The sequence below is a fragment of the Phocoena sinus genome, chromosome 6, assembly GCF_008692025.1.
Source record: "Phocoena sinus isolate mPhoSin1 chromosome 6, mPhoSin1.pri, whole genome shotgun sequence".
Lineage (NCBI taxonomy): Eukaryota > Metazoa > Chordata > Mammalia > Artiodactyla > Phocoenidae > Phocoena > Phocoena sinus.
Window position 1 is genome coordinate 37,166,157 of NC_045768.1, and position 16,782 is coordinate 37,182,938.

Sequence of the window (16,782 nt, forward strand, 5' to 3'; positions counted from 1 at the left end):
GCACCACATGACCTTCTGCCCTCTCTGGCACAGCTAGTTGTTAAGTGTAGCCTATTCATCTGCTGTGAGGCCAGGCTTGAGAGAGATGAGCGTGGTATAAATATTAGTGCTCATCCTGCTTCTCCTTCCTTCCTGGGCACATGGAAGCTTCTCTGAGCTGCAAAATAATGGTAAATTGGTGAATCCATGTAAAGGTCATATTTTTATTGCAATTTATCTATAGGTTGATATTTTTTTCAAATAAAAAAGTTTAAAAAAAGTATACCAGGGCACTAATTTCCAGAATAACCTGGATAGGGCCTGGAATAAATATTTTATAAAATCACTGTAGGTAATTCTGAAGCACATCCCTGCTTAAGAATCAGTTGTAGAGATGTTGGGGAAGAGGAGTTTGTTTCCTGATGGGCCACATGCACACCGGAGTTATGATGTGGCAGACACATCCATTTGGGAAGGGGAGAGAATGGGGAGGGGGCAGAAGAGAGGAGACGTGAGGAGAGGGAGAGGGAAAGAAGGGAGAGAAGGAGGGAGGGAGGGAGAAGAAGAGAGAGAATGAGAGCATAAGAAAGAGAGAGAGGGCTTCCCTGGTGAAGCAGTGGTTGAGAGTCCGCCTGCCGATGTAGGGGACACGGGTTCGTGCCCCGGTCCGGGAAGATCCCACATGCCGCGGAGCTGCTAGGTCCGTGAGCCATGGCCGCTGAGCCTGCGCGTCCAGAGCCTGTGCTCCGCAACGGGAGAGGCCACAACAGTGAGAGGCCCGCGTACGGCAAAAAAAAAAAAAAAAAAAAAAAAAAAAGAGAGAGAGATTGAGCAGATGTGCAGAGGAAAGCACATGGCCTCAAGGAGAAAAGAGTGAAAATAACTGCCTTAGCTCCTGTTAGCTTTCAAGTTCTCAATTTCAGTTTCCATGAGGCCTGGCTATAAAGCAGGCTATACAGTCCTTTCCTTGGACACTGATGAAATCTAATTCATCCTTAAGATAACCTCTCTTCCTCTGTACTTGCTATACTTGGGCCAGCAGAAGTAGACATTTGTTTCTTGTAACAAAAATAGCTCCTACTGGAACACTTGTTTAATGATAATTTTGACAGTTTATTAGGTACCAATAACTATTCTGTGTTACATATACCATTTAAATTAATCCTTACAGTATTACCATTCTCATTTCATAGATGAGGGAAAAAGAGATTCAGAGAGGTTTACTAATTTACCTAAGATTGTACAGTTAGTTAAGTGATGGATCTAGGATTAAGTCTATGTCCTTAGTCGTGATGCCAGTATACACTTGAGACTAAAATTTGCCCAACATTTAGACAATTTTTAAAAGCCCTCTTGGGGCAAAGAAAAGAAGAGTGATTATACACCATTTTTTAGAAATAAATGAGAATTCAATCAAAGTTGAATTTAGAGGCAATTGGGGTTTTTTGTTTGCTTGGTTAACCTAATTTTTGTTTTTTATTTACAGGTTTGTTGTGTTTGTGTGAGAAAATGTGGTTTATTTGTGCTTGTTGGGATTTTTGAGATTTTTCTTTGTGGCCTATTGTAAAGTCAGTTGTTTTTGTTTAAATCTACATTGTGGTGTTTATACTGATTTTCTCTGTAGCTCTCACTCCTCTTTAAAATTGTAAAATCACTGAGGTCAAGAATTATATCTTATTCATCTATTCATCTCTGTAGTGACCAGAAGGTAATTACCTAGCTGAGATGGTTAATGAAAGTTAGTGGAGGGACTTGGCTGGTGGCGCAGTGGTTAAGAATCTGCCTGGCAATGCAGGGGACACGGGTTTGAGCCCTGGTCTGAGAAGATCCCAAATGCTGTGAGCAACTAAGCCCGTGCACCACAACTACTGAGCCTGTGCTCTAGAGTCCGTGAGCCTAGAGCCCCTGCTCCGCAACAAGAGAAGCCACTGCAATGAGAAGCCCGCGCACAGCAACGAAGAATAGCCCCCGCTCGCCGCAACTAGAGAAAGCCCGCAGCACAGCAATGAAGACCCAATGAAGCCAAAAATAAATAAGTAATAAATTTATTTAAAAAACCCCAAAAAACTGGTGCTGTGGATTTGAAGAATGTTATACGTGTAAAAACGCCAGAAAGAGATTCTGCCATTTCCTTTGCTTTGATCCATCCTCTATGCTCAGAGCAGTGATATCCAGATAGTGGCCTGTTTTCAGGAAAATTTATAAGTTGAATAAGGCTCATTTGGAGCTGCATCCTAGGAGGCACATGCACATTTTTTTTTTTTTTTTTTTTTTGCGGTACGCGGGCCTCTCACTGTTGTGGCCTCTCCCGTTGCGGAGCACAGGCTCTGGACGCGCAGGCTCAGCGGCCATGGCTCACGGGCCTAGCCGCTCAGCGGCATGTGGGATCTTCCCGGACCAGGGCACGAACCCGTGTCCCCTGCATCGGCAGGTGGACTCTCAACCACCGAGCCACCAGGGAAGCCCTACACATGCACATTTTAAAGTATGAAACTTTAAAAATCTAGTTGCGTTTAGAAATGACTCTAATTAGCAGATGCAAACTGGTATATATAGAATGGATAAACAAGGTCCTACTGTCTAGCACAGGGAACTATATTTAATATCCTGTGATAAACCATGATGGAAAAGAATATGAAAAATAATGTATAATATAACTGAGTCACTTTGCTGTACAGCAGTAATTAACACATTATAAATCAACTATACTTCAATAAAAAAATGACTAAAAGCACATCAAAGATTCTGCTATTTAAAAAATCATATATGTATATATTTTATAATACATAAATATGAATATAAAATGTAAGATAAATAGGTATACATAAAAATGTAAAATAATATGTATATATGTTTAAAGCCCATATAATATTTGCATTGGCAAATAGAGAAGGGAGTAGGAACTAGAAGGAATCTTAATAACAATCCAGTGCATCTCTTTCATTTTACAGATGTGGAAACTGAGGCTCAAAGACTAAGCAATTTGCCCAAGCCTGCTCTGTTAGGCAGGACTAGACTATGGCCAGTTTTTAAAGTTCCCTGTGTGTAGCTAATAAATCATCCTTGTTCAGATTCTGTTCTTCTTTAATATTTTGATTTCTTGAGCACTAAAACCAGAAAGTATATTCAAGTCTTATCAATACCACTGTTTCTGATCATTTCTATTTGGATTCTCCCCAACCCCACCCCATTCCACCTCTTTGGATGTCAACTGCACAGATTTGGGTTTTCATAATCCTTGGTTTATGATACACTTTAATCATTGGCCCATGGTTTAATTCATTCATTCATTCTAATGTGTAATAATAAGCATTTATGAAATCACCATCCCAAACGAAAACTGGGACCTTGACAATAACGTACATCTACACGTATGGTCTCCTCCCCCTCCACTGTCTCACTTCCAGGCGAGGTAAGCAACTGAACTCATGTTCATCATTACCTTGCTTTCCTGTTTATGTAGTTTTATTGCATCTATATATTTTAATTTTAAAGGGTGTTATGTTGTATGTAATCTTTTGGAGTTCATTCTTTTCACTTTTTGTTTCAATTTTGGTTGTCTCTTGATCTGAGGAATTTTTCCCAAAGGTCTCATGATTTTCTTTTAATTCATCCTCATAGAGGGGATTTATGCTTGCCCAGTACTGACATACAATCAAGTGATTGATCTGGGATCTATGTGAAAATTTTTTGGCTGATAAGTATTCTGATTTTTAAAAATTGAGATATAGTTAACACATACCATTATATTAGTTTCAGGTGTACGACATGATTCGATATTTGTATTTATTTACATGAAATTTTACAGCAATTCCCGGTCAGATCAAAGGCAGAGCACAAGAGAGTTGTAGACTGCCATTTGGGAGACCCAGCAGGCTGTGTGGAGTGAGCAGGGCACTGTCGTGACTTTCCTAACTGGACCTTCATCTTGTAGATGGGTGTAATCCCAGCGAAACATTTCTCTGCTGCCACATCCAACACTGGCCGCTGGGTGTGGCAGCTGTCGTCAGGAACAAGTTGTGGGTAGGTTACCATGACTATCCCTCGGAAGGAGGCACCAAGGCAATGAGCATTCCTACAGGCCCCTCAGCTAGCTCTTCCACTCCTTTCCCAGGTTAGAATGTCCTTCCAATCTTCAGGGATTTAGAAATACTCTTTACACAGATGGAAACAATAATAGTAACAAGCCATTTCACCAAGAACAGTGAGCTGTTTCTTCACAAACCATGAATCTAAGACTAATTATAATTTGTTTCCTAACTTATATTAACTCTTACCCAGATTCTAGCTGCCATGGTCTTTTCTGCAGAATTTGTTCCAGTCCCTGCATCCTAATCTACATCCCAATTTGAAATTCTAACCTTTCCATTTCTCAACTTCACAGACTCTTTCCCCTGAACTCCCAGTCTTACTACTTTTTTCTTTTCTCCCATCCTACCAAATTCTAACTAAACACAATGAATTGCTATTTACTTATTAGCAAGTTAGACACTGGGCCAGCTGCTCTTTTTGCATCATCTCATCTACGATATCCTGCTCAATGAGGTAGTAACATTAGTTTACCCATTTTATAGATGAGAAAACTGAGGGCTGATGAGATGAATTTGGCCAGGGTCTGTATCTCTAGTGATTAGGATTAGAACTAGTGTTTTTTTTGTTTTTTTTTTTAGAACTAGTGTTTTTGTTTTGTTTTGTTTTACTCTTATATTATGACGCCTTTGGCTCTAAGTAAAAGAAAACTTAAAGTGGCCTTAACAATAATGAAATTATTTCATAAGAAGGTTGGTTAAGTCAGAGGCTCAACATTACTATCAAGGACCCAGGCCTTTCTATTCTGCCATCCACCCTGGATGGATTCAGGCTTTGGCCCCAGGTTAGCTTAGCTTTCCACAGGTTTCATGATGCCTGCCAAGGTTCCAGCATCACATCCACAGAATTTCTAGAGGCAGGAAAAGACATCATTCCTTCTTGTCCATCTCTCTTTCTCTAATTTGTTGTGCATCTTTTTAAGAGCAAAGAAACTCTTCCCAGGACACTCCTTCACCCCAGCAGACTTGCCCTCATACTGTCCAGGTTGCCACAAGCCCATGCCTAACCAGTCACTGGCAAGGGGAATGGGACTACTATGATGGGCTTAGACTAATCCAGACTCATTCCTGTGGCTGGCTCCAGCTTCCCTGAAGTTCCTGACTGCTTGGCAGAACGAAATTAAAGTTCTGTTAGGAAGAAGGGAGACGGGGGTAGGGAATAGGTATGAAGTGTGCAACCAACAGTGTCTGTTACAGAATCCAGAAGTGCAGGTTGTTAGCCTTGACATATTCCTGCTCTTCTGGGCTCTCCCCTCAGCTCCCACCCTCACTCTAGCATATTTCCTGGGAGCCAAGTCCTCTCTAACTCTAGCTCTAAGTGACACATACCAAGTGTCCACATACCAAGTGTCCTTGGCAGAACACTGAGGAACATGAAATGTATTCTTTGGGGCCCTCTTGTGCAATTCCCAAGAAGTCAGTGACACATGCTTGGTTAGCCCAGGCACTGGCACAGTCAGGCGTGGGGAGGAGAGCAGAGGCTCTGCGTCCTGGAAAGGTGGACCAGCCTGGCCCTGAACCAGCCGCAAAGTTCTAATCATGCTCCCCTCCCCCCATTCTTTTTCCTGGTCTGTACTGCTCTTAGGATCTGAATTGTTTTCTTAACAAATTCTAACTTGCCCCCTCATTAAACCTCAACATGACCTTCATATCTCCTTCCCTTGAACTCCCACAGTGAGAAAACCTGTAACCCCTGAATTTACTAACCATTCATTGATCTCCCATTTGTGTTAGACACTTAGAGACAATACTAAACAATAGGAAAGGAAATTAAGTTTTAGCAGCTGCGTGCCAGGTGCTGGGGTAAGTTCTTTCACACACACTATCTGACTTTATTTTTAACACCAGCTTGGTAGGTTAGGCTATTTTAACCTTCATGTTAAGAGTTTAGGGATTTCAGGTTCAGAAGAAGCCACCTGCTCAGAGAACGTAAGGTCGGCTCAAGGTCACAAGCTGTTAGGAGCCCATGGCTGCCTGACTTCACGCCTGTGCCCTTTCCCCTACCCCACCATTCTGGCTTCAAGGTGTTTGTTACAAAGCACATCTGCATACATTAATCTGAGCCTCACAACAGTAGCAGGGTGAATAGTAGCACCTGCATTTTATAAATGAGGATAGTAGGGTTCAGAGGTACTAACTGACTTGCCCATAGGCACGTGGAGCACAGCCACGCTGTCTCCTACTCCTCTGCACTTTCTGCCACTGTAGAGCGTGCCTGGCAGAGCAGGGCATATTTGTTGAATGGATGATGATCCGGATTATGGTAGTAATTCTTGTCCTTACGTTACTGAAAATAAACAATGTCACCGCCTAGAGGTCTTTAGGTTCCTTTTCTCCCTATCACCTCCCCGCTGGGCTTTCCTAGGAATTCCATCACCTTCAACCAAGACTCACAGAGAGTAGAATCCACATCTCCTCAGGCAGGTGCTCAGAGAGGGGCTTAAGAAGGAAGGGCCCTCTTTCGAGACAGAGCTCAATGGGCCTGTCAGTTTTTGCTCCCCAACCTGCCACTTCAGGGCTTCCTTTGGTTCTGCAGTGGCGAGGCTGTACGCGGCCTTCTCCCTGCCCCCAGGTGGCAGGGCTGCCCTTGATCCGGAGTGGACGGACCAGTGAGCCTCTACTCCCCTGCGGCCCGGGCCCTGACAGCCATCACACTAGTGCCCCAACCCCTCTCTCCTCCCCGAGCCCCACCTCCTGCCTCTGGCTCGGCCTCCCAGCCCTTGACACAGTCAGCACACACAGCCCAGGAGCTCAGCTCAGAGAAACGGCTCAGAGAAACGAAGGGAACTTTGCCTGGGTTCCCACGGCTATGGCTAGCACCTTCATACCAGGGCTGAACCCTCAGAACCCTCATTATATCCCAGGGTAAGACTTCTACCCAGAGCACACGTGTTTGCTTCTGGGAAACAGGGGTGTAAAAGGCTGTAAAAGGTGGCAGAGTTGTGCCACCTCGGCCTTGGGGGCCAGGTGGACATTCTGGTATGGGAGGCTTATGGCCGGGATGTCTATGATGTTGGATGGAAAAGGAAAAGCAAGAGAACAGTAGTAGCCGGGCCTGCTATGAAGCTTTGTGTTGTGCTCTCCATGGTAACAGGGTAGCAGCAGAGGGGAAGGGTTGAAAACCCAGACAGAGAACTAAGAAACGCCTGCTCCAAATATATACACAGCTGAGTCCAGAAGAGATCAGGGCTTCAGAGGTCTCTGCTTCTGCCTCTGGGGATGGTGAGGCCGGGGATTCTGGAGGTGAGTGGGTGAGACTTGTGCTACAGGTACACTGGACACTGCCCACTACTTCGGTTCAGCATGGGCCAGACCTATGGGCAGATGACTGGGCAGCTACTTCGCGGCTCTCCTGGCCTAGCCCGGCCCCCTTCCCACCGCACACTTCTGCCTCCCATCCGGCCTCCAAGATCTCCCGAGGGTCCCAGGAAAAGCCTGCCTGTCAGGCGTGGACACGAAAGGCTCAGCTCCAGCATGATCCCTGGGTACACAGGTATGTACACAGGTATGAACAGGTACCCCCCATCCCAGAACATGGGTCCCACACACTAACAAATCGTCCTTGCCCCCTGCCTACCTAGGTTTTGTACCCCAGGCACAGTTCATCTTTGCCAAGAACAGCAGCCAGGTCTGGGCTGAGGCTCTGAATGATTTCACTCAGTGGTATGGGCGACAGGAGTCAGGAGCTGCCAAAGGAGGCCACGGGAGAGAAAGACGTGGAGAGAGACCAAGAGCCAAAGCTGGAGGCAGAGCTAGAGACGGAAAAGGAGCCAGAGCTGGGGCAGGAGGCGGAAGAAGTGAGACCGAGAAGGCTGATGGGGAGTACGAGGCGGGAGTGGGGAGCCTTACCTCTGTGTGGCCAGGTCTGGGGTGGCCATGTGTAGCATGGCTGTGGGACAGGGGATGTGGGCTAGACCGCCAGCCTCACCTCCCTGGGAGCTTGTGTTACAGCTCAGGGGCTGAACTTGATAGCCCTGTTTTTCTTCTATCAACTTCTCCTCAGAAGGCTTCCCCTTATTCCATGGATGACAGAGATCCTCGCAAGTTCTTCATGTCAGGTGAGAGGAAGTGGGTAATGACCAAAGGCCTGGGGAGGTGCCCAGGAGGTACTGACTTAGTATCCCCCTCCCCTAGGCTTCACTGGTTATGTGCCCCGTGCTCGCTTCCTCTTCGGTTCCAGCTTTCCTGTGCTCAGCAACCAGGCACTGCAGGAATTTGGACAGATGAAGTCAGGGGGCAGATCCCAGAAGGATCCTAAACATCTCCCCTCACTTTCCAGGACCTACCCTCAGAACCTGGGCCTTGTACCTAAATATGGGGGCTATGTGCCAGGTGAGGACAGCCCCCAGAGGGAGGTTTTGGGGACTGGAATATTTGTGTGTGTGTGTGTGTGTGTGTGTGTGTGAGAGAGAGAGAGAGAGAGAGATAGGTGGAGGTGGTTTAGGGCTTGGAACTAGTAGATATGGGGGGACCTTGGGTCAGCTTTATCACTGGGCAGAAAAGGAAACTGATGTAGCTCCTAGGGAGTAGTTAGGGCCAGATTTTGAAGGATAACTTGGAGGTTCTAGGCAACTGGCTGAGAAATAACTCTTCTATGCCTCTGGCTACAAATGACAGAACCTTTTGGCCACACAGGGTATAAGTTCCAGTTTGGCCGCACATATGGGCATCTCACCCATGATGCTCTGGGCCTCAGCACCATCCAGAAGCAGCTCCTGGCGTAGGTACCTAGACTTCAAGTTCTCTCTTTCCTTTTCATCCTATCCCAGCCATCCTTTTGCAAAGAAGAAAGATGGTCTGGAGGGTGGGAGAAGGCACAAAGAGAGAATGGTTTGGAGGCCGAGCACCTTTTTTATTAATAGGTGTAATAAATAAATAAATAAATACATAAACAGAGCCTGGGCTCCTCCTCCCTCCTCTGACCACCAGGCACTGGCCACAGCCTACTTACAGCTGGGGGCTCAGGGAACTGGCCCCAATACTGTCACCCATCCTTCTCACCAGCTGGCCTAGGGACCCCCACAAAACGGGCCTTCTGGTCACCTCCCTCCACAGGGACATGCCTGTCTGTACCCATGGGAGGGCTGGCCAAGATGGGCGGGGGAAATTCTGGCAGCCCAGTGCTGCGTCCCTTCCCTCCTTTCCTGGGGGGAGATCTGGACAAGGTCACTGGGACAGTTAAGGGGGAGTAATTGATACTGAGCACGGGGGTATGCGGCCCCCAGCTCTCGGTCTACTCTCTGTAACCAGGCCAGAGGGCTTGGGAAGGGCTCTCAGGCTATGAGTCTAGGGGTTGTGAGGGTCCCTGAGGCCACCAGCATGCACAGGGCCTCAGTTTTGGCTGCTTCCAGGGGTTGGACTTGGAGTTGGGGTCAAAGTCACATAGGCCAGAGGCACCAGGCCAGTGTCAGGGCCACGGCTGCAGTGCAGCCAGTCTCCTCCGGCTGGCCCCAGCACCCGCAGGATGTCTCCCTTGTGGAAGCTCAGCTGTCCAGGGCCTGTGGCCAGATGGTGGCACAGTGCCTTCACCTCGCTGGGGAAACAACAAATGGAGGTCAGAGAAACCCCACCCAGAGCCAAACCCAGCCCCCAAATCCCTCTGTCTCCCAGGGCTCACCATGGAGTGCTGGAAGGCAGGGCTGGAGACTGTGGCTCCTGCAGGCTCTCCTTGGGCTCTGGCTCCCGGCGGGCACCCACTGTTTGCGCCACTAGCTGGAACATGGACTTGTCCAGGCTGAGCCAGTCCGAGGGTAGCCTAGGGGATAGCGGCCGGGCTCTGGCTCTGTCTGTGCCCTGGCTTAGAGCAGGCACCCCCGCCCATCTGTCTACACCAGGGGCTGTCTCTTACCTGTTTGTGGGGCGGGCCTCCCGCTGAGCCTTTCGGGACCCGAAGAGGTGTCCCCACTTGATGACCCCGGGTGAAGGCTCTAAGGCTCCTTCCTCATTTTCTGCTGGGGGGGCAGTGGGCCCCTCCCTCTCCCGGCTGCGCCTCAGCTCAGCCAGTACAGAATCAGGGGGGCTCCCCATCCAGAAGGGCCAGCCCCTCTCCCGGCCAAGGGTCTCCTCAGGGGCAGGGCAGGCCTCAGCTCCCTCCACGACTCCCTCTCGGGGGGGTGGCCCCCCACCTCCTGTCCCTTTCTTTTTCTCACTGCTGCTGCCACTGCTGCTATTGCTGCCACCCCGGGGGAACCTAGAGCCCTCAGTGGAGCCATCGATGTAGACCTGGGAGCTCTGCATGAGCTGGTACCACCAGCCAGCCTGCCCACTTCGGGCCCACCTGCCACGCCCTGAGCTCTCAGCTGCCTCTGTCTCCTTCTCTTCTTCCTCATCTTCTCCACCTTCTGGGGCACCCACACCCTTCACCCGCTCCCCACGGGCTGCCCCGTCCATGTCTCCAGGGCCCTCCTGGCCCCGGGAGCGGGCCAGCTGCAGTGTCGAGTGGGCAGACAGCAGCAAGTCCTGGGACACCCGCAGCAGCTCCTTGTGCTGCCGCTGCCGCTGGCCACTCTGCAACAGCCGGTGCTGGAACAGCAGGTCGAGGCTGAAGGGCAGGAGGGCCAGGGGCTGGAGCAGCAGCAGCAGTTCCTCCAAGAGGCCAGGGCACACCGTATGCGCCGCGTTCAGGAAACCCCACGGCTGGTAGTGGGTCTGGATGATATCTAGGGGAGAAAGAGAGAGGGACTGAGCCACACAGAGAAGCAGAGCCCGGCCTGGGGTGGGCCTGTGAAAGGCAACGTGGGTGGAGTCACTGTGTACTGCTGCACAGGCTGTGTGCCCTGCCACTTAGATGCCCTGCAGTGTAAACGATGCCTTCTGAGGTTGTGCAGTGCAGAAGCTCCACAGTCTTAAGTGGCAGCCGTGAGTTCAGAGAAGAGAGGTTCCTGCCACCCTGACTCCCAGATTGCCTGAGTATCCCGCTGACTCCAAGGCTCTAACACAAGCAGAGGCTGGGAGAGGACTTGGGTAGAAGGCCAAGCCTTGAGGATGAAAGCTTGTGTGGTTCTCCTCCCCACTTCTAGCATCTGAAAAGACAGCTGTGCCTCCCTCTTTTGATCCTCCGAGGTCTGGCCTCTGTTGAGTTTGCAAGACAGAGCAGGGTTCTGAGCATTACCTTCATGGTTATAGAGGTGATTAAACCAGAACTCCAGGGACCGGATGCTGTAGGGAGATAGGTGAAGAGAGTTGAGTCTTGTGTGGATATAGCCAGATGATAAGATACAAAGAAGACAGATATGGGGGGGGGGGTCACGCACAGGGCAGAGGTATAGGTGAACATCTCCCTGCTATGGCAGTGATGCTACCTGGTTAATAGGGAGGGGGTGAACATGTGATTCACAAGCCAATCACTTCCTCTTAGAATGGAGTTGGCTTGCCCGTGACCCAGGAAGTCAGGGCAGCTGCTGAGTGAGAGGACAGGATAGCTCAGGACCAAAGGGGATGACCTCGGCCCATACTTGAGAAAAGAAGGATACTGTGATGTGGGTGCCAAGGTGAACTGGGTCAAGCAGGATTTGGAAGCAGTGCTGGAATGGACAGGATCAGGGTTACAATATCCAAAGAAACTGAGAACCAGGTTAATTTCCAAATGAGCCAGATTATGGATTTGTAAAAGCAGAAGACCATGTTGGTGATCAGTGCCAGAGACTGATGGGTCAGGTGGGAGACCAGTGACCTACTGAGAGAGACTAGCTAGGTGGGGAGAAAGTGAGCCTGGGCCCTGGCCAAAGATCCTGCAGATCCACCCTTTCTGACCCAGTCTAGGGAGCTGGTTCTTCGGAGGTGCCAGAGCCCAGGGGAGGGGACCGGTGGTTTGTAGATTTCCACACACTCACTTGAGCAGGCCGAGGATGAAGGCGTTGAAGCGCATGGTATGACTGGTGAGCTCTGGGAATTGGCTGACTTTGTTGTACAGGCCGTGCAAAACCTTGGTGGATGGGCCTGGGAGGAAGCCAGAGTTGGAGGTCACGTGCCCAATCCTGGAACCCTAAAATTCAGCCTGGGGTCCCTATCTTGCCAGCCAGCACTTACCTAGCTGTGTGGAAGCCTCAACCACACTCCACGGGGTGTTTTTCCGTTGCCCGATGATGACATCCAGCACAAAGGCCTTGAGCCCGTCCTCCAACACCGCCCGGACCGCAGGGCACAAGTACTTCAGAACCAGGTGGCCTACATTGGGGCTCACAGAACTATTCCCCAGCTTTGCCTGTGGATGCAGTAGGGAAGTACAGGGAATCATCTGGAGCCTGACCTTGGTCCTCTCTGACTCTCTTAGTCCTTACGGTGCTTCTCTTGCGATCCCCATCTCTAAGTACCCAACTCTGAGTTCTAGAGGCAAGAGAGCAAGGGCAGGTGGTAGCAGAGAATAGGTGAGGGTCAGCAGGGTAGAGCTCAGCTCTCCACAGTTTCTTGCTTACCTTTACCCCAGGATCCCGGCTTGTGCCAAAATGGGCCACAATGAGGTCTACAGCCGTGTTAATAGCTTTCACCAGCCCTGCAAGTGAGAATTTGATGTGATGGGTCCCTAATCAAGTCCCTGGGCAACTCAGCTGGCACTGAGCCCTCAGTGGGAAGAGGGAAGGGCTTCCACACACACACACACACACACACACACACACACACACACACACACACACTCACTCACTCTCTCTGTCCCTGCACATACAGCAGGCCCTGGCCTCTTCCTGTTTTTGCCCAGTTCTCAAGCCCCTCCTGTTTTCACCTCCCTGCCCAGACCCACCTCAATGATTCCATTGTCAAGACACTCAACATCCTCACTTCCTTGCCCTCTTGAGACCTAGATCACTCTAACCATCTGTCCTCTCCACTCTGAGAAACCAGGCTATCGGCTGTTGTTGGAGAAAGTCCAGTGCTACTCACACCAGTGCCTGGGAGAGGCACTTCTTTGATGTGTGCCTTGTAGCACTCTTTGCTATGCTCTCAAGTTGCCTTGCCAAATCTTGACCCCTCTCTCAAGCCCTTGGCTCTACTTCACACAGAGAACAGAGGCCACTGGTGATGAATTCAACTTCCCTGTCCATCCAAAAGACAGAACTACATTACAACTATCTTCCTTCCCACCTGCCCTCTCTTAATCCCTTTCCAACTTGGAGGAAGGTGGCTATTCCCCTTCTTGCCTAAGGTTCCTCCCTCTCCCTAAACTCTGAGTCCCCCACTCTGCCTCTGCGAGGGACTTTAGCTTCATCTTTCTCCCTTTCACAGGCTGCTTCTCTAAGGCCCGCAGTTATGCTCAATCCTCTCCCCATCATCTCACTTAAACAGGTCTGCTAGATAGACTGGTTCCTTGTCAGTCCTTACCTTATTAGATGTTACCATCATGTTTACCCAAACCGCTAGAGCTTGTAGCACTTGAGCTCCCCGAGTATAGCACATGAGAGTCTCCCTCACTATACTTAGCTCCCTGAGGGAGGAAACTAAAACCTGATTCTTAAGCATCTGATAAAGGATCCTTGCTCACTTGCAAATACTCACGATCCACAGTACAAAGACTTCTGCCTCTTGCCCCAGTACCTGTGCTCTCTAATTCCCTCCCAGCACTTGGAGTTCTAAAACAGGGAAATATTCCGAAGGGCTAGATAGTAGGGCAACAGGCACAAATAGGTAGTGATAGCAGATTTCCCATCCGGAGCTAGGAGTAATATTCACCTTTTTTCTGAAGAAGGTCAATGGAAACGGCCTCTGAGTTGCCATCTGGGGACAGACAGAACTCAGCTGGAGGCTTCTCAGTCAAGGAAAAGGGGTCTTGGAAGTCAGGGCAGGTCAGTGGTAACGGCTTCACTACTTGACCTGAAAAGAAGAGAAAAAATCAATCCCAAGCAATTCTCTTTCTGAGTTGCACCTCAGTTCAGTGCCTCATACCCTCTGAGCCATGTGATTTTTGGGACTGACCCCTTCTCTAGCCCCTCCCAGCTATGGCAGAGCCTGCCCTGGGTTTACTGGGGATCTGGCCCACACACCATTCAGCCGGCAGTTCAGATGGCCAGCAGCACTGAGGGAGCCAGGGAACTCAAAGATGGGGTTCCTTCGGGCCAGTCGACCATCCTGTGGCCTTCGGTCTAGGCTCCCTGACAAACCAGGTGGCCCTAGAGGGTTCTTCCTCCTGTATTCCCTCCACTTGAGTGCTTGAGGGGATAGATGGTTGGCTGAAAGCAGAACAGATTAGCAAAAGAGACAGGAAATAGTTAGAAGACAGCATTTCATACCCACCCAGTGGGCCCATATAAAACATGAGGGTTGGGAATGTTAGCCACAGATGCAAACACTGTAACCTCTGACCCCAAGCTGGAGTATAAGAAACCATTCAGTGGGGAGGTAGCTTGCTTGGGGTGGGGTGGGGGGCAGGCACTGAACCTCATACCATTATTGGGCCTGGAAGCCATGCTGCCTTCACCACCTCCCCGGGCCAGGCTCTCTGCCCGGCTGAGGCTAGATCTCCAGGAGCCCAGAGGAGGCAAGCTTCCTGTTCCATGGAGTCGGTACTCAGCCAAGGTCAGTATCTTCTGATGCTCCTTTTGTGGCTGCTGGGAGGTGGCAGGCCGGACGGCAGGAGGACAGGAGCGGCCCCATGGAGGTGGGCTTTCTGTGGCTGTGGTCTGCTCTGGGGGAGGGGAGCACGAAGTGGAGGCAGAAGAGTCAGTGCTGGGCCCAAAGGGGCCGGCACTCCGGATGGGGGAGTAGCTGCCCAGGGGTGACGGCCGTGAGGTTTGTGGCTCAGGCCCAGCTTTCCTGGCACCTCCGCTGCTGGCTGCCTGAGACTCCCCTGAAGGAGCGTGCGCTGGGACCTGAGCAGTGGGGGCAGCCAGGGGGGCACGCTGCGGTGCACGGGTGCAGCCCGAGAGGCTGTAGAGCTGGGAGAGGCTGTGGAGCGCCCGGGACTTGGCCAGCTGCTTGGGGAAGTGGTGCTGGAACACGAAGGGCTGGATGGGCAGCGTGGTTGGCCTCTGCTCCTTGCTGTAGCGAAGGACTGGTCGGCTCTCAGCACCACCCCCTGCGGCAACAGGGATGGAGAAGGAATCAGATGAACACTGAACTCACGTGAGGGGAAGACAAGAAGCAGGAGATGACGCTCCCTGGGGAAAGGGGATGAGAGGGGTAGGACCTGGGCTGAAGGAATTGAATGGGGTAGGGGTAATTCAAGTTTGTGGAATGTGCTCCTCCCGTCTTTTGTAAAACTTTTCCTAGTGTTTTTATGACATTGACCTGTCTTGTACCTCTTGACTGTTCAGCCCTTCTTCATTTTCTTGACTTCAAAGATGGGCATATCTTAAGGCTCAATTCTTATATTTCACTCTACACTTTCTTCCCTGCCTTGTTCACGTTCAGACAGTCGTACAGGCAACTCCTGAACCCATGGCTTTAGCCCCAACCTTCTTCTTGATCTCTAGATCATTCTGCTTTAGGGTTCTGCTTTCATTTAAAATTTGCCATTTTAAAACACCTCATTCATTCTCCTGATGATTTCCATTTCTGCCAATGGCAGAACCATCATTTTCTCTGTTTCTAAGGCCTAAAGACTTGGAGTTAGTAATATATTTTCAGGGTCAAGATGTTAATTTACTTCAAGCTTTCGCCCATCATCCCCTGTCTCCACTAGAGCCGACACATTTCATTTTTGAGCAAATCTAACCACAATAAAATATTTCTTTACTTGCAGCTAGAATCAGCCCCCCTGTCACCCTATCCACCCTACTCCCACTCTTTCATGATCCTGGTATTGGAGCCCCAGAGTCCACATCTGCTCCCTCTACATAGAGGTGTGTTCCCCAGGAGTGGTCCTCTCCTGTTCTTTCAGCCAATCTTCTAGTCAGTGTCCCTCAAAACATGGGTCTCACTCCAAAACACGGGACTCACTCACACAACAGGACACTGCACAGAGGGAAAGTCTTTGTGTATGGGCTGTGCAGCTAATGAAACACTGCACACACTGTAAACATGTAAAAGAACACAAGGTGGCGCTATAAGCATCCATACCACCTGAAACCCTGGGTGTGGTTCATTGGCACCCCTGGCTCCACAGTTCTGAGCAAGGAATTAGTATCCATACTTGAAAGATCTGGGTATTGGAAATTTAGAGATTAAGTCATTCGCCCAAGGTCACACAACTAGAAAGCTGCAGAGCTAGAATTCTGCCTAAGTCAGAGTTTGACTTCGGGGCTAATGTTCTCTTTACCACATTGCACTACACCTGAAATGATATCAGGCTGGATTTTCCTATTCCTCATCTTTCCCCATTTATTTACTTCAGCGAGTCTTAAGGGGATGGTGAACACACCCTGTAAGGGAGATGTTTCAGAACCACTCTCAGTGGACATTTTCAGACTATACCCTCCTGCTATTCCCAGTCAGTGATCAGAGAACAACCCTTGTCATTCTCCCTGGCTCACTATGCTCCAGCAATACCTTCTTCTGTCCTTCAACATGCCAAGTTCATTAACATCTCGGGGCCTTTTGTTCTCGCTGAAATTGTCTCATCATTCAGGCATCAGCTCAAGCATCACTTCATTAAGCCCTTCTCTGACCACCCCACTCCCTCTGGCAAGTCATGCTCTCATCACCCTGTTTTATTTTCTTTTTAGCCATTTTTCACTATCAGAAATTATCTTATTTGTTTATTGTCCATTACTCCTTATAAGGGCTCCAGAAAAGCAGGGATTTTTAAATTGTTTACTGCTGTATCCCCAGTGCCTAGAACAGACCC

General features: G+C 49.5%; 2 protein-coding genes across 5 annotated transcripts in view; one reads left to right on the plus strand and one right to left on the minus strand.

The window, feature by feature from the left end:
- Positions 1 to 2,844: 2,844 nt before the first annotated feature.
- Positions 2,845 to 8,805, plus strand: FAM166B (family with sequence similarity 166 member B). Its single transcript, XM_032634513.1, is given in 7 exon segments — positions 2,845 to 6,932; positions 7,337 to 7,560; positions 7,649 to 7,742; positions 7,744 to 7,864; positions 8,071 to 8,125; positions 8,202 to 8,399; positions 8,703 to 8,805. Coding segments are annotated over 7 exon segments (1,170 nt in total). The 5' UTR covers positions 2,845 to 6,543; the 3' UTR covers positions 8,792 to 8,805.
- A 93-nt stretch (positions 8,806 to 8,898) lies between these two features.
- Positions 8,899 to 16,782, minus strand: part of RUSC2 (RUN and SH3 domain containing 2) — a 59,761-nt gene continuing 51,877 nt past the window's right edge. For all 4 annotated transcript variants that reach the window (XM_032634507.1, XM_032634510.1, XM_032634509.1 and 1 more), the window contains 10 exons: positions 14,443 to 15,072; positions 14,042 to 14,227; positions 13,731 to 13,871; positions 12,482 to 12,558; positions 12,096 to 12,270; positions 11,900 to 12,005; positions 11,179 to 11,225; positions 9,916 to 10,726; positions 9,685 to 9,822; positions 8,899 to 9,600 (listed from right to left, as the gene is read on the minus strand). In XM_032634507.1, coding sequence (XP_032490398.1) covers positions 9,399 to 9,600; positions 9,685 to 9,822; positions 9,916 to 10,726; positions 11,179 to 11,225; positions 11,900 to 12,005; positions 12,096 to 12,270; positions 12,482 to 12,558; positions 13,731 to 13,871; positions 14,042 to 14,227; positions 14,443 to 15,072 — 2,513 coding nt within the window. In that variant the 3' untranslated portion in view covers positions 8,899 to 9,398. The remainder of the gene's footprint in view (positions 9,601 to 9,684; positions 9,823 to 9,915; positions 10,727 to 11,178; positions 11,226 to 11,899; positions 12,006 to 12,095; positions 12,271 to 12,481; positions 12,559 to 13,730; positions 13,872 to 14,041; positions 14,228 to 14,442; positions 15,073 to 16,782) is intronic.